This window comes from Nicotiana sylvestris, chromosome 1 (assembly GCF_000393655.2).
Source record: "Nicotiana sylvestris chromosome 1, ASM39365v2, whole genome shotgun sequence".
Classification (NCBI taxonomy): domain Eukaryota; kingdom Viridiplantae; phylum Streptophyta; class Magnoliopsida; order Solanales; family Solanaceae; genus Nicotiana; species Nicotiana sylvestris.
Window position 1 is genome coordinate 160,854,495 of NC_091057.1, and position 25,073 is coordinate 160,879,567.

The 25,073-nt window shown below is 36.7% G+C and overlaps 2 protein-coding genes across 4 annotated transcripts; both read right to left on the reverse strand.

The window, feature by feature from the left end:
* Positions 1–3,178: 3,178 nt before the first annotated feature.
* On the reverse strand, positions 3,179–4,171 carry LOC138876711 (NAC domain-containing protein 30-like). Its single transcript, XM_070155711.1, has 2 exons — positions 3,446–4,171; positions 3,179–3,298 (listed from the first exon to the last, which is right to left on the reverse strand). Exons 1-2 carry the CDS (start codon positions 4,169–4,171, stop codon positions 3,179–3,181), a joined length of 846 nt encoding a protein of 281 aa, XP_070011812.1.
* Positions 4,172–12,590: 8,419 nt separating this feature from the next.
* Positions 12,591–20,241, reverse strand: LOC104228671 (putative threonine aspartase). 3 transcript variants are annotated; one of them, XM_009781180.2, is made up of 11 exons: positions 19,964–20,241; positions 19,820–19,870; positions 18,679–18,799; positions 18,428–18,512; positions 17,469–17,550; positions 16,636–16,780; positions 15,567–15,733; positions 14,239–14,402; positions 13,975–14,098; positions 13,769–13,873; positions 12,591–13,048 (listed from the first exon to the last, which is right to left on the reverse strand). In XM_009781180.2, exons 1-11 carry the CDS (start codon positions 20,105–20,107, stop codon positions 12,959–12,961), a joined length of 1,278 nt encoding a protein of 425 aa, XP_009779482.1. In that variant the 5' UTR covers positions 20,108–20,241; the 3' UTR covers positions 12,591–12,958. The 3 variants fall into 3 exon arrangements, 2 of the variants coding, with proteins under 2 accessions (XP_009779482.1, XP_009779483.1); XM_009781181.2 differs by having other exon boundaries at positions 16,636–16,762; positions 19,964–20,231; XR_011405974.1 differs by having other exon boundaries at positions 12,916–13,048; positions 13,769–13,853; positions 19,964–20,232.
* Positions 20,242–25,073: the final 4,832 nt, after the last annotated feature.

The following is a 25,073-nucleotide window of genomic DNA, read 5'->3' on the forward strand; positions in this document are numbered from 1 at the left end:
AGAAGTTGCTTATTAAATAATAATGAAACTAATTTTTTTACTAATATAGTCCCGTTAAATTCAGAAATATAGGGTTACTATTCCGAGCATTAGGGTGATTAAAGACATGAATGATGGAGCTAAGACTCGGGTTAGAACAGTAGGAGGCGACTCCGAGCACTTCTCGGTTGTTACGGGGTTGCACCAAGGGTCTGCGTTCAGCCCATTCCTATTTGCCCTGGTGATGGATGCACTAACTCATCATATTCTAGGGGAGGTGCTATGGTGCATGCTATTTGCTGATGACATAGTTCTAATTAATGAGACACGAAGCGGCGTCAACGAGAGGCTAGAAGTTTGGAGATATGCCCTTGAGTCTAAAGGTTTCAAGTTGAGCAGGCCGAAGACAGAATACCTTGAGTGCAAATTTGGGGTCAAGCCAACGGAAGCGGGAGTGGACGTGAGGCTTGACTCTCAAGTCATTCCCAAGAGGGGTAGTTTCAAGTACCTTGGGTCGGTTATTCAGGGGGTCGGGGAGATCGACGAGGATGTCACACACCTTATAGGGGTGGGGTGGATGAAGTGGAGGTTAGCGTCGGGAGTCCTGTGTGATAAGAAAGTGCCACCGTTACTAAAAGGTAAGTTTTATAGAGCAGTGGTTAGGCCTGCCATGTTGTATGGGACTGAGTGTTGGCCGGTTAAGAACTCACACATCCAGAAGATGAAAGTAGCAGAGATGAGGATGTTGAGGTGGATGTGCGGACATACAAAGATGGATAAGATTAGGAATGAAGAAATTCAAGAGAAGGTGGGCGTGGCCCCCATGGAGGACAAGATGCGGGAAGCAAGATTCCGATGGTTCGGGCACATTAACAGGAGGAGCACTGATGCACCGGTGAGGAGGTGTGAGCAACTAGCTGTGGTGGATACGAGGAGAGGTAGAGGGCGACGTAAGAAGAATTGGGGAGAGGTGATCAGGCAGGACATGAGGCGACTTAGGATTGCTGAGGACGTGGCCCTTGACAGGGAATTGTGGAGGTCGAGCATTAAGGTTGTAGGCTAGGGGGAAGTTGTGAATATTTCTACGGCGCACTAGAGTGAGATTAGCCAGTTAGGAGTTAGTTTAGGATTCTAGTGGTCATCTACTGATGCAGGGCTTTAGCTGCTGGTTATTATTATATCTTCCATCTATTCGTATTTTGTATATTGCTGTTATTTTATTATGATTCTATTGATGGTACTAATATATCGTCTCTTGTTGCTTTCTTGAGCCGAGGGTCTCTTGGAAACAACCTCTCTGCTCCTCGGAGCAGGAGTAAGGTCTGCGTACATATTACCCTCTCCAGACCCCACTTGTAAGATTATACTGGGCCGTTGTTGTTGTTGTAGGGTTACTACTCAAAATATTATAAGTATAAAACTAGTTAAAATGAAAACAAGAGAGCAACAACGACGTGTTTTAGACTTTTGTCCTTCCTTTTTTAATCCTCCTTTTGCAATATAAGCATATCACACCTCTTCCAGACTAAAATAAATAAGTAGTTAGTATTTGATCCTTTAAACAATAAAAAGTTAATAATTTGTTTGAAAGTCGAACCAATGAATGAGCTTAAATTCACAGATAATCACAATCGACTTTAATGCCACTTATAACCTACATTCACTTTGAAAAATTTAACTCCTTTCATGATATATATGTATTTCATATCTTCAGGCCGCATGATTGATTAAGAAAAATAAAATTCAGTTATCATATACCTAATGCAAGTTAGACTAAATAATTCAATGGGATGGACTTGTTAAATCCAGAAGTCGCAAAATCAAAAAGTGCACAAGACACTATAAATAACTTTTAAAATAGCAGAGAGTGCACCTCAAAAAGCTACACCATATCCTGCAATAAGTCAAAAATAGCTGAAATTGCAAAAATATACACTTCTAAATGTGATTCAATATTAACTCCCCTTTTCGCAGTTTTCAGTAAAATAACAATTATAGTTTATTGTATACTCGACGAAAATCAAAAGTACTCGCTTATGATAGCCTTATGGGATCAAAACTGCTAATTAGTGCTGCTTGTACAGACCCCAAATGCATGCTTGAATTATCAGTTGATTAGCATGACTAATGATTCTGACTCATCTTCCACATCCAAATTCTCTTCGATCGTCTGAAGTATGTATTATATATATGTGGTTTGCAGCATCCAGCAAAAGTAAGTGAACTACACTTTCTTAAATAAGCATCCCCCAAGTACATCACCATCAAATAGTTCTGAATTAAAATAATTACATTATTAACTTTCCAAAAGAAATTACATTTCTCTGTAGCAAAAATCTGATATCCGAATCTTGTATTTGAATCTTCAAAGACTAGTACATTGATAAATGTGAAAAACATAAAAACTATTTACATCAAATTCTAACCTTACATATATACACATAATGTAATTTTCGCGAAGAGGGTTTGCCCTTTCCCCACCCTAGCTCGGCCCATGAGCTCAACCTACTAGAAGTTTCTCATGCTCAAACACCCAAGACCTCTGGTTAAGAGTGGTGGTTAAGAGTAGAGGATGACATACATCCACAATGTTTGATGGTGGATTTTCCACTTATACACATATATCATGACTATAAGAAAAGAAACACTCTTTCTGCAGCTAACTCCCTGAATCTTCCTGTTGTTTGTTATTCCATACTAGTAGGAGTATTGGTTACCACTATTCAGAAAAACTTGGGGAAAATTCTGACTTTAATGTAAGGTAGAACATTAACAAGCGGTAACAGTAACACCAACCAATTAATTAAGAGCTAGGGCATACTTAATTAATTAAGAAAGACTAGTACTACTTCCCAAAATGAGCTAGTACATAATCTTCAAAACTAAATACTCCAACTGAACTAGGCAACTAAAAGAGGAAATCGACGCCAAAATATTATAAGTGAGCACTATCTCTCTGAGAGAAAAACAGGAATAACAAAAAAATTGGCAGAACTTTCAGTAGTATTAAGTTTTCAGCAGTACTACATAAACTATCAACGGCCATCTTCAATATGGCGACCATATGTCACTAGCTAGTTAAAAACTAGTATTACAGAAACATTAGGAAATTAATTCAAATTATATTGCTAAATCATATTGCAGTACAGGTTTGTAACTTTATCTAAGAGTTAGCTGGGATCAAATTAACTAAACTGCCCTAGCAAAAATGAATCTCCTCATCCTCTGGCAAATAGAAATTGATAGTATCCAGATCGACATCTTCCGCAGAAGCCCACAAAGTAGCATGTTGATGGTCTTCGACTTTGTATTCCATATTCTCTTGATCATCTTTTGCTATATCTTCAGCTGGAACATCTTCTGATTGCAGAACGGAATCAATATATTCTTCAAGTAACTGCTTTTGGACTTCATCCCCCTGATCTAGGCAATCTTCAACGTTCTCCTCATGATCATCCACATCAACAATAATATCGTCCAATAAACCAAGTACATGGTCTCTAACTTGATCTCCCTCTACATATTGGATAATATTATTCTCTTGATCATCCAGCTTTGCTATAGTACCATTCGACCTTATACCATTGTCTTCAACTTGAACGTCGGTGTTGATAAATTCTTCAATATCTCTCACATTCTCATCATTAACTATCTCATCAATATTGTTTCCTTTTTTCTTGTCACCAGGTTTGCCCTTCTTCTTGATCTTACAAATTACGAAACCTTTGTTCTTAATCTCCCTAGCAGCCAGATAACGATCAAACAAAGAGTACTCAGTCATCAACCATTCGCCGTTCACGTTGTTTGACGATTTGTTAGCGGGGATGTACTTCAAACTTTTCACGTATCCCATGAGTCTTCCTTTATCATCAAACACCTCTCGGCCTTTGCCTTGAGGCTTCCAAGTGCCCTTCCCGACAGTTCTTGAAACTCTTTTCCACGTTGGCTTCTCTTTCTTCTGCGGCGTTATGAAGTAACGAGTGTTGTTGTTGTTGTTTCCCTGATCATAAGCTTCGAAAATCTGCCATGGCTCCTTGTCGGCGTAGAGATCCGCCACCTGCATGAGTTCATTCTGAGAGTGAAGTGGCTCGTCTCTCACAAACCCTATTAGATACTTGAGCACTTCCCTGCCCGTCGGATGAAAGCGATAACCCATCGGGCGAGAAAAACACTTAGCCTGAGAATACTCCATTAATGAACAGTACTACTGCTGCGAAGAAACAAGTTATAAGAGATTGATATTTGATGAATATATGAGTAAGGAAGAAATATTAGAATGGCGGAAACCCTACTAAGATACAGTAGCTAGCTATGAATTGATGGTTGAGTTTTGAGGTACTCTATATTTATAGCTATCTGGGGGTGGAGTTGGATATATAGCTTATTTTTCATGCATGATTTGTTTCCTTATTTCTTTTAGGGTTTTACCTGGAAGCTGCTGATTGAATACAATACGTGGAGAAGGATCGTGATCCATCACTATATATTTTCCATACGTTTTTTTGCATTTTCCCCATTTTTTCTGTTAGCATATATTATTACTCAGAATGCACTAGCTTTTCTTATTTCCTTTATTTATATTTATTTTGTGATTCGTCCACTAATTTCTTCCTTTTGGAATGTTTAGTGTTTCTCTAAATCTATTTTTTGATATATGGCTTTAAGATTCCTTTTCTTTAATAATCTGTCTCCTAGTTCAAAAAGATTTGTGAACGAGGGAATATTTCCTTATACGTAAGCAAGTTTTGTTTCCTAATCTTATAGTAATATTTATTTTTATATAAATGATAATCTATGTGTATTTTGAATATCAGATTTTAAGTTCGTCAATTTTCCTCTTCCTTGGACTACTTTGTAAATTTTCCCTAACAAAATTATTTGTCATTCCTATTTTTTTTTTCAACAAAAAAAAGAATCATAAGTAAGAAAATTAAGAGTTACTTTTATTTTTAAAATTCATGGGGTTATTATTAGGAAATAATTGAACTGCGCGGGAAATAAGAATATTCATTTAATGTGATTTCTTGTTGTACATATATATTGACAAATGAACCACCTCATATATTTGTTGTTAGGTATTGACTGAACCCAATTTTGAGGGTAAAGTACTCTATTAAGCATAATAATAGTCTTCTTTATCATACCCTAAAGTTTATTTTAGGAACCAAGACGTCCTTTTTTCTTCTTCTTTTGCAATTATGAAGAACTCATATACAGTGATAACATATTGCTTTCTACGTACCCTATTAATTTAATGAGTTATAAGTATCAACATAAACAGTTAATAATAATAACAAAACAACGTAACATGCAGTAATGAGTTGTCAGGAGCTCGTTAGAAATCCAACCTTTGTATTCAGAGGTGCAAGTTTCGAACTTCCCCATCACTCAGTGACTCAGTCCACATTTTCCCCTTTGCCAGTACTTAAAAAAAAAAGGCGAGTCAACTCAAGCAAAAGAAAATTCAACCTTAATCGACCCTTTTCCCTAATAAACAACATAATAAAAGTTCAAGATGGTTTAAATCCAAGACCAATTTTAAGTTGTTAAGACGTCCATTTAGATTATCATTATATAAAAATTAAAATAAAAAGGTAAAATCTACGTTAATTTAGCATGATTTAGAGATAGGCAAAGACCAAGTTATCCAACCTAACAATATTAATATGATGTAGAACATTCTTATGTTAACCTAAATAGTTTCTTTCTATATCGTTGTTATATATTGTGATTCAAAATATAAAATATGAAGAATATCGGAAATATATTGGTATCATTCATCATGAAATACAGCTTGTAAATCTACTAGATTTATAGTGTTATATTTGTCAAGAGTGGATTTAGAATATATATGTAATGACTAATTAGAACTAGGGAGTACCTCTTTTCCAAAATGCAATGTGTAAGGGTAAATTTGGTACGTTGGTTTTTCTATTTTTGTTTAAGATATTATTCATATATTAGACCTCAATTTGACTAGGACTAAGAAAGCTATTATTGTTGTTGTTTAAGATATTATTCTTTTCAATTAAGAAACCTTCTAAAAATCAAGTGCAGGAATTCTCTTTCTATATACGTATACTAGTAGTCATACTCACGCGATGCGCGATTAATATTTAAAAAAATATTATTTAAATTAAATTGTGATCTGATTTCGTTGAACATATTAGATCATATTGCTTTAGTAAAAAAACCATTCTCCATTCACGTTGTTTGACGATTTGTTAGCGGGGATGTACTTTAAACTTTTCACGTATCCCATGAGTCTCCCTTTATCATCAAACACATCCTGGCCTTTGTTTTGAGGCTTCCAATGCCCTTCCCAACCGTTTTTGAAACTCTTTTCCAAGTATGTGTTAGTATACTGTATTTTGTAAAACAATTTTGGAGAAAATAAAATGACATAAACAGAAATGTAAACGAAATAACAAAAACTAATTCGAGCCACTGAATTCACTGTGTTTCCTTAAGGAATTTAATCCCCTTCTAGTACCCAAGATTATGGATTATTTTCTCCCAGGATAGAATGAATTATACACTGGTATAGTGGTGCTTCAAACCCCAGTGTTTCAGCGGACACAAAGTTCAGTAACAAATCACACTTACGGTTGCTTTCTTTGCAGTTAAAATATGCAGAAGAAAGGAGAAGAACTCAGAAAATTCGTATGGAAATTCTGAGCAGAATAGACTTGTATTTATATCCAAAGTTGGACTGAAATCTGAAGAGGTGCAACTCTTCAGAATGACCATTTATGCAAAACGGCCACAACATAAATGCCATTACATAAATGGCTATTTACTCAACAATAAAGAGGGAAAATTGAAGAGGGTAGTTTAATTTTCAGTTATACAACTGAAATATGGATTGGAGAATTTAATATTAATATTTATTTTAATATTAATATTATGTTATTAAAACAAATATTTAATAACATTTCTGTTACGGGGTTGCACCAAAGGTCTGCGTTCAACCCTTTCCTATTTGCCCTGGTGATGGATGCTATAACGTATCATATTCAAGGGGAGGTGCCATGGTGCATGCTATTTGCTGATGACATAGTCCTAATCGACGAGACACGACGCGGCGTCAGCGAGAGGTTAGAGGTTTGGAGACATGCCCTTGAGTCCAAAGGTTTCAGGTTGAGCAGGACGAAGACGGAATACCTTGAGTGCAAATTTGGGGCAGAGCCGACGGAAGCGGGAGTGGAAGTGAGGCTTAATTCTCAAGTCATCCCTAAGAAGGGTAGTTTCAAGTACCTGGGGTCGTTTATTCAGGGGACCGAGGAGATCGACGAGGATGTCACACACCGTATAGGGATGGGGTGGATGAAATGGAGGTTAGCGACGGGAGTCCTGTGTGACAAGAAAGTGCCACCGTTACTGAAAGGTAAATTTTATAGGGCAGTGGTTAGGCCTGCTATGTTGTATGGGACCGAGTGTTGGCCGGTGAAGATCTCACACATCCAGAGGATGAAAGTTGCAGAGATGAGGATGTTGAGGTGGATGTGCGGGCATACAAGGAAGGATAAGATTAGAAATGAAGATATTCGAGAGAAGGTGGGTGTGGCCCCCATGGAGGACAAGATGCGGGAAGCAAGACTCAGATGGTTCGGGCACATTCAGAGGAGGAACACTGATGCACCGGTGAGAAGGTGTGAACGACTGGCGGTGGTGGGTACGAGGAGAGGTAGAGGGAGACCTAAGAAGTATTGGGGAGAGGTGATCAGGCAGGATATGGCGCGACTTAGGGTTACTGAGGACATGGCCCTAAACAGGGAATTATGGAGATCGAGCATTAAGGTTGTAGGTTAGGGGAAATTGTGATTTCTTTTTACAGCGCACTAGAGTGAGACTAGCCAGTTAGGAATTAGTCTTAGGATTCTATTGATCAGCTACTGATGATGGGCTTTATCTGCTATTTATTAGTATACCTTACATCTTTCTCGTATTTCTTATATCTCTTATATTGCTGTTATTTTGTTATTTTATAGTATTTATGTTATGTTATGGATTTTATGGTATTGTATGTTATTTTATTATGAGTCTATTGATAGTACTAATATAGTGTCTCTTGTTGCCTTCTTGAGCCGAGGGTCTCCTGGAAACAGCCTCTCTGCCCCTCGGGGTAGAAGTAAGGTCTACGTACATATTACCCTCCCCAGACCCCACTTGTGGGATTACACTGGGTTGTTGTTGTTGTTGTTGTTCTTGTATTTTACTATTAACAAATAAATTTGGTCCAAATAATTAATCAATCAATCATTTGACCAAATCCGAAGCCGAAGCCGAGCGAGCGACGACGATAGCGCGAGACTTGCCTTCTTCTCAACTCTTTAAGAGCTAGAAGAAGAGCATTTGCTTATATACCCATAAAAAACCTCTTCCTCTTCCAATATGGGACAATGTTCCTTCATCAAGGGGGGAACTTAAAATTTCACTTAAAATTTTATTTCCCTCCAGTTCTCATTCACTCTCTTTTAAGCCTCATTAATACTTAAAAACCCCAACAGTAGGTTTCTCTTTCTTTTAAGGAGTTATGACGTAACGAGTGTTGTTGTTATTCCCGTGATCATAAGCTTCGAAAATCTGCCATGGCTCCTTGTCGGCATAAAGATTGGCCACCTGCATCACTTCATTCTGTGCGGGAAGCGGCTCGTCTCTTACAAACCCTACACAAGGGAGGCTCTAGGGTAAGGCAAGTGAAGCTCTTGCCTTAGGCCCCCAAATTAGGGCTGTTCATTTGGATCGGATATTCGAAATCCGAACCGATCCATTCAATTTCGGATTTCGTTTTTCAGATTGGATCAGATTTAGGATTGTGTTTATTAAAATTTCGAATTTCGGATTGGATTCGAATTGGTATATTTTAATCCGATCTGATCCGAAATCTAAAATTATTAGGCAATGTATAAATACTACACTTTAATTTCAGATAGTCAGTACTTCCTTTACATCTTCTTCCAAGTTATTACCTTTACAATTGCTGAATTTAGCTATATTGGTACCATAGTACTCTCATAATTGCATAAACCTGAATTTTTCTTAATGTATTGCCTCTTTTACAAAAAAAATATACATATTACTTTGCAACTTCGAGGTATAATAATCCGATCTAAAATTCGATCCGATCCAAACTTTAAAATCTGATCCGATCCAATATAATTCGGATCAGATTCGAATTGCATTTTCTAGAATCCGAAATCCGAATCCGAAATGTGCTAAATCCGATCCGATCCGTGCACAGCCCTACCCCAAATATTTAAGGCCCAAAAAATATAAAGTACTACTATATCATTATATAATATATGTAATTTATATTTATACAATTATTGATAAAATATTTTAAATTCTAATATTTATTTAAATTTGGTAGATGTAGGATTGAATGAGTTAATAGCATAAAACTTTTCTCTCACTAAATTAAATATATATTTATCTTCTCATCAATTCTATTTTTCTTTCTTTCTTTTTCCATTTTTTTTGCTATTTTACTTTCTAATTTAAAATCAAATTATCTAAATTAGCTATTCCTTTTTGTCACATTTTATAGATCATCATATCATTAATCAAGTTCTTTTGTGTCTCATTTTCTTAATTAAGAAATTCCAGAGACAATTATCTTAAGGTTCAAATACGATCGATAATAGGCTCAATCCTTTTACCATTTTTATTTCATGCTATATCTTTTTTATAGGGAGTTCAATACCATATGACCTACGCCTAACCCACATATTATACGTTGTTCTCTCACCACTTTTTTGTCTCAATATTATATGGATATTATGAAAGAAATTTCACGGTCTTTTAATATATTTAAGTTTTAACCACTAGTTCCATTGAGCCGCCCTCATTAATGATCAACAATTATTTATAGAACACTGCCCATGAATGTGTTATTCAACAGCTTCATTCACATTTGGTAACTAAATAACACATTCACTGATTGTTGTCTTATCTTAATTGAGACTCTATAAAATTTGATTGAGAATAGCAGGGGGATGGACATGTGGCTCGATTAGGAGACTAGTAAAACTTTAATTTAGATCCCCAAAATTTTTTAATAATGGATTTTATGATTTTATTTCAAGTTAGACAATATTAAAGTTTGCAAAAAAAAAAAAAATACAATAAACCTTGGACAAAAGAAATAATGAATGAAAGAAAGAAAGGCTATCTACTCTTTAACACTAAAAATATTTTAAAACTTTGAATTAAATTACTTAGATCTTAATATTAGTAAATATATTTTTTACAACAAAATCAAAGGTAACATATTGAAAATACATGTCTTACATCCAATTTATTTAAATTACCTCTTACTAATATAAATGATAATACTACAATGTGAAGTTAAAGGTTTCATCATTTAAGTATGTTATACTATAAATAACAAGTATGAAAAAATGGCAACACTATCTTTTTTTTGTATGTGTGTGTATAAACTAATAAAAAAGTATAAGGTTTCTTACTAAATTTTACTTTAGGCCACAAATTTTATGGAGCCGCCATTGACCCTACAAGATACTTCAACACTTCTCCTTCTGTCACCCGATTACCCATCGGACGATGAGAAGAAGAGTTTTCTGACATTGCAATGTTGATCAAATATTGACGGACGATGGATATAATGAAACAGAAAAAGAAGCAATAGCTGAGAGAACGGAAGCAAAATTGCACGTAGCTGAAAACTTTAGTTGTTTTGTGATGAAGAACTATAGTTGTTAAACCCTAAAATGGTGATAGTGATGAGTTGTTTTTAATTTGCAAATAGGGTTTTAGTAAGTATTTATAGATAAAGCTGATGAGCTGATGGAAATCCCATTCCTACTAATAAATGGCTTGCTTTTTCTTCCATTTCTTTTGTTTCCTAAATTCATTTCCAGATATTTTCCTCTTCTCGAAAGTTTGTTAGGGTTTTTATTTTTTCAATTTTTAAGTTTTAGTTTACAAGACCCATTAGTTTTCTAACTTTTTTCTATTATTCATATGTAAGTTGATTAGAATGTTTATTAGTAGGGTCAGTTCGAAAAGGTAGTATTTTCTAGGTATAGGTTAGGCAACGAGGGAATACTTTCTTGAGGCATAAGCAAGCTTCACTCTTTAAGCTTATATATTAATTTTTTAATAAATGAAAATTATTTTGCTTTTGCTATATATGGAGAATTAGATTTAATCCCATCTATATAATTTTATTTCCTCTTCATTGGACTACGAGTTAAGAAACGTTTTCTAAAAAAATCTTGTTCATTTCTATTTTATTTTTTAAAAAAAAGGTACTAAGGAGAAACTTTTATGTCTAAAATTCATCAGTCCTTATCTAGGATGCTTAAACTGTGAAAGAATATTCATATTTCGTTCTTTCTTGCTTTAAATGTTGCCAAATGAACCCTCACATTTGTTAAGAAATAAAAATCATCTTTCTGAAAGAATCTTAATAGACTAAGTACGAAAGTTTATCTTGAGTCATGGCTAGAGGGAATAGATTCGATACAACAAGTTAAAGTAGACACGTTTTGGGTCCCTATGACATTTAAGATATTATCACTCTGCGAGGATTTAAATAAACAAGATAATACGATGTATTAAGCTCACGATATGCGCAAAAACTTTTGGAAAATGCCTACTTATGTTTTTTTGCCTTTCTATAAGTGGTTATTTTCACGATTTGAACTCATAACATTCTGGTCAGGTCACTGACAATTCTTATCGTTGCGCTAAGACTCCTTTTCAATTTAAAATTAGGGATTGAAGAAATGGCCACACCTGAAATTCAAGCCTACATTTAAAAGCAACTTTCGAGCCGCGGCATTTGCCCTAGACTAGAAGCCTTGCTCATGTCAAAGAGATTCAATGTTTTTCCTATAGATTTATAGTCACACAACGTCAATTTTTATTGTTGCGTCAAGGATCTCCTTTAACTAGAATTTCTATATAAGGGATTTAGAAAATGTCACTGCAACTTAAAACAACTTTCGAGCCACATTTATCGCTAGACTAGGAGTTTCTCTCTTGTCAAAGGGATTCAACAATTTCTCGTTAGATTAAAAAAAAATGTCTTTCCTAATTTCACAGTATAAAATGGGATTCAAATTTAGCCTACACTCTTTGCACCGCTACCAGCGCATGTCGGAAGAAAAAACCGTTAATCGTAACTCTAGCAACCAGGTTAAGGAAGACTTGTTGCAGCCGTAGGGCAATGAGGGTGAGATTTTCCGAGACAAACTAAATCATAGTTGATGAATTAATAGAGGCTTGGTTGTGATTCTGAGCCTAACAGAAAGACCAACAAACTTAGCGACCACCTTATATACAGAGTGACAATTGGGAAATAAATACAAAGTGACTAGAAAGAAGTTTGTATTTATAATATGACATAGAGATAATTGGGATTGGAGGTGATTATAGTTATTCGGAAAGGAGGTGAATTAGCTATGTTACGTATGAGTAATTCCAAGGAAAAGAACAACAGTTCACAAGTCTAAATAATACGACAACGTCAGTTCGCAATATATGATTTTGTAATATTGATATCAATTATAAGTTATTCTTTTTTGTGATAATACGATTATATTATTATCTGTTTTACCATGCTGCTTTGTACTCCTGAGCACTGAAACCTTTACAACATGTTTTAATCAAAATGAAAAGGATACCTTTACAATCAAAGATTCCTCTAACTTCAATGATGCTTAGAAGTGTATGAGATCCATATAAATGGATTTCAGGGAGCTAGTTAGTGCAATTTAAGTAAATTACATCTTTGGTTATCTGTCTAAAATGTGGCTTTGGGAGTATACAAATCAAATTCTCCGACATTTTATGAAAAAAACTCCAGATGAAATAAATTCCCCAACATTAAGGAAAATGCATTTTAGTCCTCCTCGCTATACAGATGATACGATAGCAAGTCCACATGATGATGCCATTGAAGAGGAAGGTTACCGTTCCTATCGCCATTTACTGTTTTACGGCTGCAACTCTACAATTTCTTGGCTGAAAGACTGACTCGTGCTGCAAACTCACCTATTGCAGTTTCACCATGCTTCTTTATACTCCTAAGCACTGAAACCTGTACAACATGGTTTAATCAAAATGAGGACGACACCAATGTACCATTGAAGATTCCTCTAAGTTCGCTGAGTGATGATGCTTGGAAGTGTATGAGATCCATATAAATGAAAGGTTCTCTTCACCAGATGAATTTTAGTTAGTCATAAGCATGGAATATGGCCCCTTTGCTAAACAAATTGTACCAATTCTTTAGAACGCATAAGGGATATGTCATGTTGATTCAGGCACAAATGTTAGCTGCTAATCTTGATACTACTGCACTTTGACAAAGCAAAAGCTACCATGACTCCAGGAAGTGTTGAAACTAGACAGGGTTACTGTATCAACTTCTATTTGTTTTCTTCTCTTTAAAAAGTAGTTTACCTCGAATCAATGACAAATCTTGACTTATAAAAGTAGAAATATGTTGTACAAAGATTTTTAATTATACTGTGGACTGCAAGTTTCTGTCCCAAACTTGGGCACAAATTTCTTAGTTGGTCTTTTACACATGCTTCTAACTTTTATAAATGAACAAAGAAGAAGAACACCAAACTATGTCTAGGGTAATCACACTCTTCGAAAACCATAATTAACTATTTCGCTATAGTTGAACAAAGAAGAATAAGAAGAAGAACAAGAAGAGAGAATAACTGTTCAGCTACTGGTTCTTGACCATTAATTTCAATAGTAGAGAAGTACCACCAAATATAATACTACACAAGTTATCAATATATACCTTGGGCCTCTCCATTGAGCTGCCAAAATAACCTATTCCAAAAGAAGATGATGAATAAACAGCTGCAATCTCAACAGCATCCATCCTAGCCAAACCACCCGCAATCTATGGAAAATTAGTAGCTAAGGGTATTGGAATGATAGGTTCCTAGATTTAACAAGGGTAGAACAGAAAAAAAGATAACAAAATCTTGAGAATGGTGTTACCATTCTAGGAGATTCTGCTTGAACTAGTAGGATGCCAGCACAACTTTCAGTGCCACACTGACTATTCTCCTGAACAACAGAGTGTAAAACTTTTTTACAGGCAGAAGATGGCCCAGCTTGAGACCTGCGCAATAAATCAGATCAGATTTCAGGTTAATAATTCTTTAATGGTTTCTGGAAAAAACGTAACTCAAACTTATTGCTGGATCGCTCTCAGTAGGGGAAATAGATAGAGAAAAAGCGAAGTAGCATCGACAAACACACAGTGCTGACGAAACACAGCATTCCCGAGCAGCAAATCCTCTCATTAGGTGCTCTCCAGAACCACTGACACAACATCCAACTATAAAAGGAGCGCCGAAAGGTCCCTTTGAAGACGCCCAACAACCAGAACCATACATTGCCGCTAGACCCACACGTCCACCAACCTGTTATAAGCTCCAGGGAAGTAAGAACAGTAATCCAATGAATTTATCTGCCACAGAATTTCAGAGTAGGAGACAAAATGGGCTACTGGCCTTGTACATACAAAAAAACTTGAATTATATGAAAATTTTGGTAATAAAAAATGAAGAAAATAAGATCCAACAGTCAAAGAAGACGGAGATATTCCTGTTAGCTGTTTGAAAATATACTACAATGTTAAGACACTTTTGCAAGCATGGTGGTTGCCTAAAAAAATACTTCCCTAATAAGCCTTCCAAATCAGTTAATCAGAAGCAAAGTAAAAAGTCAAGAAAAAAGGGAACTCAGGAATTACAGAGGAGTGGAAAGTAGTAAGATGACAATCACTTCCAAGCATTCAAAAGGTAAAGCATGACGGTATTGTTAGAGTTAAATCATAAGATAAGATATTCAAAACCACCAAAACACTGAGCTACACAATGTTTTTCAACTATCCAACTAGTAAATCCCATGGCCGGCTTGCAAATACAAGAAGCATTCTGTGCCCGCCATCACCATCTGTTGCTATAGAGATGCACCCCCTTGAAGAGGAGAAAAGACAGATAAACAGCAAAGGTCCAAAGGATCTTGAGACTTGAGGAACAAACGGCTGTTCCTGCACACACTACTCAAGTCCTATATGAATGTTTTGCCCTTGCTAAACAGTGCAAGTACTAATTGTCCGTTTTAAATTATAAAAGAGTTCCAGCAGCTCATGTAAAAGCTACAGAGAGGCGGAATGAGATGGACAAGGAGAAAGAAAGAAGTTGCCCCAGATATATTGAAAATATTCATCTTGTTGAGACAAATACTTCGTGGGCAAAATTATCTATTACACGGGCCAATACAATTTTTAACCTAACCATTCTATTCCAGAATCATCATTGTATTCAATTACAACCTTTCAACTGCATAGTGACAGCATTAACACTTCTCCCTTCCACAAAAAGTAAAACAAATTCTGACACACTGTCCCCAAATGAAGAAACTACAGCCGATACAGCAAGATCAATCGTAAGATCCTACACCCCCTCCACCAAGCCACACAGACAGAGAGTTGACCACCCTAATCAAAAGATGTGTTGGGACAAGAGCATGAAATGCTCGCATGTATAATTGAAAATGTAAGAGCATTTTCAGAATATCACCTTCAAAGCTATACCACCACTTGAGGACCCACAAGCTATATGTCCTTCTGTATCGACACAGATAACTCCAACTGTGTCAGAAATAAAGTCTTCGTCTAATGCACCAAGCATTGAGATATGATTTCTTCCTCCATTTCCTCTTGATTGATTATCTACTTCTGGAGTATCTGAAAGTTTTCAAGAAAATTAACAGTCATTGATTAGATATCAATGCTCAATCAAAAAGAGATGTCTTCTGGCCAACTCATTCCATTTGAGAATTTCTTTTATTTGAAAATATGAACCTATACGATGATGTATTACCAAGAAGGGTGGAGGGAAAAAGGGAAGGTGAATAAATGAGGAAGGGACAAAGAAAGGAGATCAAAGAGAGAAACAAGAAAAAGAATATAAATATAAGAAGAGAGAGAGAGAGGGGGGGGGGAGGAATTACAGAAAGAGACGGACGGAAAAAGGAGAGGGATTTTAATTATTAAAGTTTGTCTAATAAATTACCTTAGATCCTATCATCCTATTTATAAAATAGGGAGTTCTAAACAAGTTAGAACCCTATGTCTAGCTAAAAGATATGATTATTATTTGATAGATAAAACTTTATTTCAAACTAATAGATAAAAAGTAAATGAAAATCAATGATAAAGATAGTACAATCGTTTCTAAGCTACATCGTATTTTAAGGACAATAAAGTTCAAACAGTTGTGTAGTTGTCTAGCAGCCTAAAGCACAAGAAAAATGTAAATGATGCAATGGACAAGCTCTGTCACAGCCTACAAAGTGTATATTGATGTAAGACTTCTTATACTAGAATATGCAACATTATGCATGCAAAGATTCTGAACATACAAATTATTAAGATTTCCTTCCTTTTTTTTTTGTGAGGGGGGTAACTAATGGAGTCATTTATTAGTCTTCCTAGCAGCATGATAACCACTGATTGTAAAGAAATCAGAGAATATTGTAGCCTCATTTTGAAAATGTGTGACCACATTATCTAAAAGCTTAAATTGTTACATAATTATGTATTTAACAGCTTATAAATTGAAAAGGGCATGGACTGTGGTGAAATACCTGATACTGTACCAGATTCCTTAGGGTGTGCCATCTTAGTGGCAGAAGCGTCATTAACATCCTTGGCATCATCAAGCATCCCTTTGTACCTTTTCCATTGGGTTCTGGCCCTCTCAGTCACAAGCCACTGTCTCCACAAAACAAGCTACATTATTCCACATTCCATATTTAGAGCAAATTTAACTTTTCTGAACAGAAGATTGTCAAGTTTACGTTTACAGTTAACAACAAGGACCTATCCAGCTAGTTTAAAATGGACAGAGACCACCCTTCTAATTAAATATAGACCTCCAATGCTGTTAAATAATCATCATTGATACCCTTGGTTCAGAGAAACATCAGCAAACAGCATGTATATACCAGTTTTTGCCTCGCAATACATCTATCTCTAGGCCAAAGGGAAAAAAGGGTGGTTGTTGCATCTATGGATAACTTAACCAGGAAGGAGAGGGCTCAGCAAATTATACGAACAGACAGAAGTAGGGAAGGAAGAAGAGACAAATTATTAGGTGTTGACATGTGAATGAGGCACAATATATGGCGATAGTAGATGCAAGCAAAAGGTCAACAGTCAAAAGACACACACAAGAAGCTACACAGAAGTAGCAAAAGTTTTGCAAACTACCTGAAATGAAATCCGAAACAAACTGCCAGCATTTTCACGATTTTGATTCAATTTAAGCGTTCTCCAGGTTTCATATCAGACAAAAATGTTCATGTCATTTTCCAAATTAGCGGGAAGTAGCACGAATTCAATTAACTACAAGCATAGAAATAGTGTATGAATGGTTTCAGTGCAAATAAAAACCTATCATGAAACAAGAAAATACTACCTCTTCAGCCTCTGACACAGTTGATGGAGAAACAATGCCTCTGGACATTGCCCATGTACGAGCACCTTCACCAACCAAAAACCTGAATAAGAAAGGTAATTTTTGAGGGCTGGAGGATGAGCTGGGGAGGGAGAAAAGCTACATCAGAAAATGACAGTAGGACGAAAAAACAGTTAAAGCAAATTGCAAAGAGATCAATCAAAAAATAAAAGATTCACTCAATTTGTTTGGCACCATTTGACGGGACACAGAGCTTAAGAAATCATGTCACACTTTTCCAAGAGCCCACAACAAATTATGTCACTTCCAAGAGCATCTCACTAAAGGATAAAATGAGAATGTACATATTCAAAGAGGTGCCAATCTTTCTGGGACAGAACTACGCCAAATAGAAAAGATACTCACTCCGGTCCCATTTTATGGGGCGCACTTTTCCTTCTAGTCTTTAACTCTTAATGACATGACCTGTTGAGTCCCACTTGATAAAAAATTCACATTTTTATTAGGAGAGAGAAATAAAAAAGGACTGTGAAACTAAAGCTAAATGTTTAGTGGATTTATTTAGCTGGCTTGACCAAGCCCCTGTATCTAGCTGTGAACAACTTTTGGAAGGTGTCTGCTCTTTAGTTATAGATTAATCTTTGTATCTGAGCAGTCACCTTTTACCCTTTAGTAATTTTTGTTTGCATCTTCTTGATGTGTTTAATGAAAACTCTATTACTTCATCAAAATAAAGGACATGTGAAACTCTTACCACCTCCATTTACTTGTTGGCGTTAAGAACAATTTAGGTACTTTGCATATATTTAGCTTGTGTATATGTTCTTCTTTGTTCGTTAAACTTCGTTTCTAGCCAAATCTCGTCACATAAGATGTGATGGACGGAGTAAGTTAATTGATCTTCTTTTAAATTACAGTTAGAGAAAAAAAACATATCTATATATCACCAGTAACCATACATTGGAGATATTCGTCCCAGAAGTGGTGAACCAGACATCTGTTCCTTGACCAACAAAGCTGCAATCTGAATGGAATTTCTCACACCTGGTAACATTAACTTCACAGAAGATAAAGCAAGAGTAAACCAAAACAGAAGCAACAAAGAACTAGGGGTATGAATACGAAAGGAAAAAATAACAAAATCCCAAAAAGAAGTAGTCAATGGATGATTTGTTCGAGCAAAAAGTGCATGCATCTGCTCTAAGAATACCTGGCACTGCACCTACAGCACCAAATGTGCCAGAATCACCATCCATGATGCTGGCATCACACTCAACATGACCATATTCAGTCAAGTTTGAACCTCGACCAGCATTTGTGTTAGGATCATCCTGTAAAGAATATAACAACGGCATCATGTTTTCAGTAAACATTGAAGTTACAAGTACTCCTTTGTTCCCTCCATTAAACGTCAAAATTATACCAATCCTTTAAAGGCTAAAACATTCCAAAGTTAGACACTGAAAACAAAGTTGATCACTCAATATGTTTCAATAGCCCACTGAATAGGCATCTAATCCTCCAGGAAATCTCAAGTGACAAGTGAGTTACGCTGACTTTATAATCAACGTCCAGACACTTTAACTCAGGCATATAGCACGCCAAAATCCTACCTTTTTACATTTTGCTGATAATCTTTTGAACGAAAATTTATTTCTTCATAGCTGAAAAACCAAAACTCCATGACTTTACAAAACAAAGTCGACATAATTTGAACACAGTGGACTCATCTCACGTAAAGATACAAACTTTTTGCATTCTACTGATCATCTTTTGAATGATAACTTATCCTTAGACCCCTAAAACACCAAACTATTTCAAAGATTTCAAAATTTATGGAGGAATTGCCCCCGCCAAGTTTTCAAGAAGGTAACATTTGGGTTGTCAAAAAAAATATACTCAAATTTCATCAATCTTGCTTTCCTGAGCCGAGCCGAGGGTCTATTGGAAACAGCCTCTCTTGTAAGGTGTGCGCATGCACTACCTCCCAGACCCCACAGTGTGGGATAATTCTGGGTATGTTGTTGTTGTTGTAGTACCTACATATTTTTCTATGAAGTCAATCTACCTACATCTTAAACCCAAACTAGTTGCATTCTACTAGAAGAATCTTCTATATCTATTCTGCTATGCCGACCCATTCCTTTCAGAGTTTAAATTCAATGCATTGACAGAGCAAAAAATATTTATACAATCGGGTCATTTATTGTATATCTCTTAATAAGCAGAACTGGTAATCTGATTAGAATGGTAACTTACTTTCTATCACAGGTTAAAATTCATTGCTAGTGTAAGAAAAATCACGTATATAACTTAACTCCATTCATTAAGCATTTTAAAAAAAAACGTACCTCTAAGACTTGAATCGCAGCCGTTACAGCGTCTATACATCCACCTGGACCCTGAATAGCAAAAACCCAATTGAATTTTCATGAAATACTACTAATTTTCGGGAGAAGGGTTGTTGTTCTTAGGGGTGGGGGGAGAAGAGGAACCTTTCGGAGAACCGAATCAGCGGCGAGGCATGCCCGTTTCATGACTGAACGAAGAGCTTTCTCATTCGACGGCGCGTGATATCCGGCGCCGACGTGTACGGCAACGAAGAATGTTGAAGTCTCCTCAGCAACTTCGGCAGCCATTTCCCCTCTACTTAGACGGGCACCTCTGCGTTTTAAACTCGGAAGAAGAAGAAGAAAAGGAAAAAGAACTAACCATAAGTCACACTGAAAAACTTCTGTTTTGCTTTCCGGTTTCACTTTAATTGTGTTATATTGTATCGTATGTTATTTTAATTTTAGACACAATACATGCGCCGTGACGGCGCCAACACCATTTCTATCACGACCTAATTCCATCATAGGCATGATGGTGCCCAACATCATTACTAGACAAGTCATATTGATCAAACTAGTAATTTTTCATTTAAATAAATTATTAAAAGGATAATAATTCTTTATTTATTAAAAGATTTAGAAATTTACCAATAAAATAAAGTTAAACGGAAGCAACAAATACTAGTCGTAATCATGTATACAATACCAAAATCATAAGTCTACTAATATGTGTGTCAAGACCTGATATCACAAGTATGTGGGCAATCTAGTAGAATGTAAAAAAGAACACTAGCCTACTGTCTGAAAGAAAATAGACAGAAAAATAAAGCATAAGAGAGACTCCAGCTGCTGCAGAACGGCTCAGAAGGCAGCTCACCGTGAAGTCTCGGGATAGGGATCAAATCTGCGCGCCGGACTGGTGGCCAGATGCACCTGTCTCAAATCCTGTACAATTAAGTAAAAAAGTGTAGCGTGAGTACATAAAAATATGTACCCAGTAAGTATCTAGAATAACCTCGAAGAAGTAGTGACGAGGGGTCGACTCCGACACTTACTAGGGCCAATAATATAATAATATGAAATTCTAATTAAATAAAATATATAGAGATAACAATAGAACTCAGAACAGGAAGTAGTTGAACAATTCTTCCATCATATTTAAGAACCCAAAATACTTCATTTAAAACAAATGATGTCTCAACGATGAATTTATATAAGTTATAAAAGTGACTTCCAGTTCTGTTATCACACACAAATTCCACCGAGGACGTTCGGCCCGATCCAACATAAATGCAAATTGTGCACAACCGAGGGTTGAACGGCCCGAACCATAGATGCATCTATTAACCTGCTGAGGCGAACGGCCCGCTCCCATGAGAGTAGTGAAAATAGTTACCCCGCTCGCGGAATATACTTGTAACGCAATTAAATATAAATATAACGTAACTTTTCTCAATTCTTTTCAAAATAAGAATTTACTTGTAACCTTTGAAATCTTAAAATCCTCAACTTAGTTCCATTCAATGCAAATCAACAAATATGATCAGATAACGGTGTCCACAAAGTATGGTGTAAGACTAAAACTACCCGTACATAATATGAATAGTAGCTACGTACGGACTCTCGACACTTCGTGCGTACGTAGTCCCCACAAATAATCACATATTAATTAAGTTCACCTATGGAAAAAATTTCCTCTTACAAGATTAGAAAAGAGACTTACCTCGTCTCAAGGCCTACTTTCCGATCCAAGATTATGCCCAAACCCTCAATTCGGTGTCGAACAATCCAAAACTATTCAAATAGTGTAAAAACTAATCAATATAGGTTTAAAAGTTCATATCCAACTATTAAAGTAATTTCCCAACTCTAAATGTAAGATTCCTAAAATTCATCCCCGGGCCCACGTGCCCGGATTCCGAAAATTTGTGAGGAAAGTTGTTACTCATAATCTTAGGAACATGCATATATGATTTTCACTAAGTTCCATAACCATTTTCGTGGTAAAATCTCATTTTTATCAAAACCTAGGTTTTCCATCTAACCCATGAATTCCACAAATTTACATGTCAAAATCTACCCATAATCTATATATTAAACTCACATTAGGTAGGAATTACTTACCTTCAATTGCTAGGTTGAAATCTTCCTTTTTGAAGCTTTAAAATCGGCCAAGTGTGTGAAAATGGGAGAAAAAATGCCTAAGTCCCGTATTTAAAACAAGTTTCTGCCCAACTATGACGGCCTTCTTCGCGAACGCGAAAGAAGGCTCCCGTTCATGAAGGCTTACCCTGATTGGGCATGTCAAACGCGACAGCTCGTTCGCGAACGCGAAGAGAAAAGCTCACTGATCCTGCCCGACCCCATTTCCCCTACGCGAACGCGAGTGGGGTTTCGCGAATGTGAATGCCTAGGCTCACAAGGTTTTGTGGATGCATGAGCATTACCGCAAATGCGAAGGGAAATTTGGCCACTGCAAAAAATAAGTACTTTGATGAAGATTTATAGCATCATTCAAGTAAATACATATTAAGATCGTAGAAACATGAGCTTGTGATATAGCTATATCTAATTCCAGTCCGCTTAATGCAAGAACTATAAATAAAGGTCAAGATCTGAACGAATTTTGCTTTTATTTCCCCCGTATGGAGCACTGAGTTACTTACGTTACGGTCTTCAGCAGGCAGACTGCACTCTAGGTGGCTACGAAGGCTCGATAAGTGATACATCTGGTGAGCGCTGATGAAGAACACAAGCAAAGCTGGAGCTCGAGTATTGATATATTCCATCAAGAGAAAGGAGGCAGACTGGTAAGAAGGCCAACCACATAAAGGGGGCGAACCGAAAAACTCAGCTTTTTGGAGGATCCTTTTTCGCGAACGCGATGGCCCTCCCGCATTCGCGAAGAAGGAAACCAAAACTGGAAATTTCTGGTTTCTCAAATTTAGCTCCGGGCAGTCCGAAACACACCCGAGCCCCTTGGGATCCTGTCCAAAGGCACCAACAAGTATGTAATCATAATACATACTTGCTCGAACTCTCGAAATGCAAAAAACAACAACGAAACCAAGAATCATACCTCAAAACCAAATTGAATCAAACTTTGAACTTCAAGTTTCCAAATCGTTTCGAACGTGCCAAATCATACTTAGACTACTCGGAATGACGCCAAATTTTGCGTGCAAGTCTTAGATGACATTATGGAACTATTCCCGATCTCAGAATTCAATTTGGACCTTGATATCACCAAAACCCACTCCAAACAAAATTTAAAGAACTTCAAAATCCTTCAAAAACCAACTTTCACTATTAGGCGCCAAAACGCTCATGGGTCATCCAAAATCTGATCCAAACATATGCCCAAGCCCAAAATCATTATACAAATCTATTGGAACCATCAAATTCCGATTCCGATGCCATTTACTCAAAATATTGGCCGAAGTCAAACTTGGCCTTTTAAGCCAACCTTAAGGAACCAAGTGTTCCGATTTCAACCCGAACTCTTCCAAATTCTGAATTAACCATCCCCGCAAGTCATAAATAAGTAAAATCAAGTAGCAGAAGTCTTATTTAGGAAAATGGGATTCTAGAAAGAAAAACGACCGATCGGGTTGTTACATCCGACCTGAACTTATAAAAAAAATTAACGCGTGTTATTACGCGCTGCCAACATGCATAATGTAACCAATGAAAAATTTCCATGTTTTTTACAATACCACATAGACTTCTTTGAAGAGTCAAACCAAATATAATTACCCTCTTCCTAATAACCCTTTCATTTTTACACATTCCTAAAGACAAACAACCAATAAAAAATCCTATGTCCCAAATTCGATTCCAGTAAAATCCGTCCAAAGTGATGCATGTCAATTGATTCTACTTTGTTTTCGTTCGATATTCATTGCTAATCAGTGCTATAGGTTGATATTTGTTCGATTTACCTTCTTTGCTTGAAGAACCATCATAAGGGGAAGAGGTGCTGAAATGTTGAAGTGCCACTTGATACTCATCACTGAAGTGCTGAAAGGGTAAGTCTTTTTAGTGTAACGACCCGACCGGTCGTTTCATGAGTTACTGCTCTGTTTCCCCCCATTTCTGCTTCTTTATATATTATTCAGCTGTATTTCATCGCATCGTGTTGGTTAGTTTGGGTTCGGAGTGGTTTTGTAGAAAAATGAGACACTTAGTCTCTTAAGTTGGCCTTTAGTTGAAAAAAGTCAACCGGAAGTTGATTTGTGAGAAAACGATCTCGGAATTTAGTTTTTATGATTCGGATAGCTTCTCAAGGTGATTTGGAACTAAGGAGCGTGGTCAGAATGTGTTTTGGAGGTCCGGAGTAGATTTAGGCTTGAATTGGCAAAATTGGAATTTTAGCATTTTCTGGTTGTTAGGAGAGATTTTGATATAAGGGTCGGAATGAAATTTTGGAAGTTGGAGTAAGTCCGTTGTGACGTGTGTGAAAAATTTCAGGTCATTCGGACGAGGTTTAATAGACTTTTTGATCAAAAGCGGAATTTGAAAATTTTTGGAAACCTTAGGCTTGGATCCGATGTTATGTTGTTGATTCGATGTTGTTATAGGTGTTTCGAAGGTTGGTATAAATTTGTATAATAGTATATGACTTGTTCGTACTTTTGGTCGAGGTCCCCGGGGCCTCGGGGTGATCTCAGATGGTTGATGGGAAGTTTGGAGTTGGAAATTTGCAGCTGAAGCTGCTGAATTACTGTCATAACCGCACCTGCGGATTGGGACCGTAGGTGCGGGACTGCAGAAGCGGAACAGTGGACGCAGATGCGGAATTGGGTGAGATGGTATGGAGGCGCAGGTGCAGAAGTTTCAGCGCACCTGCGAGACCGCAGGTGCGGAAGGATATGTCCAGGTGTGGTTCCAGGGGATTTAAGTGAAAACCGCACGAGCGGTTTGGTTGACCGCAGAAGCGGCTTCGCAGGTGCGGAAAATGGACTGCAGGTGCGAAAACTCTGGGCCAGAAAGTATGTAAACCCTCTTTCATGATTTTTGAGTTGTTCTTCACCATTTTTCATTCGGGTTTAAGCTTGAGGGAGCAATTTGAAGAGGGATTTCAAGAGGATTTCGTGGAGGTAAGGTTTTGGACCCTAAACTTGTTTCTATGATGGTTTTTGACTAATTAAGCTTGAAATCTATGGAATCCAGTAGCAAAAATTGGGGGTTTAGGGCTTGGAATTGGAGACCTTAACCTAGGGATTTGAGGGGTCATTTGTGGCCGGATTTTGGTATTCTTGATATGTATGAA

Coding starts and splice junctions, on each gene's coding strand:
- LOC138876711 (XM_070155711.1), bottom strand. CDS start 4,171: ATGGAGTATTCTCAGGCTAAGTGTTTTTCTCGCCCGATGGGTTATCGC. Junction 3,299..3,445: donor GTTTATTGGACGATATTATT/GTTGATGTGGAT, acceptor GATGATCAAGAG/AATATGGAATACAAAGTCGA.
- LOC104228671 (XM_009781180.2), bottom strand. CDS start 20,107: ATGGCTGCCGAAGTTGCTGAGGAGACTTCAACATTCTTCGTTGCCGTA. Junction 16,781..17,468: donor CTGTGTCAGAGGCTGAAGAG/GTAGTATTTTCT, acceptor GGAATAATGTAG/CTTGTTTTGTGGAGACAGTG. Junction 13,874..13,974: donor AAGCAGAATCTCCTAGAATG/GTAACACCATTC, acceptor AATTTTCCATAG/ATTGCGGGTGGTTTGGCTAG.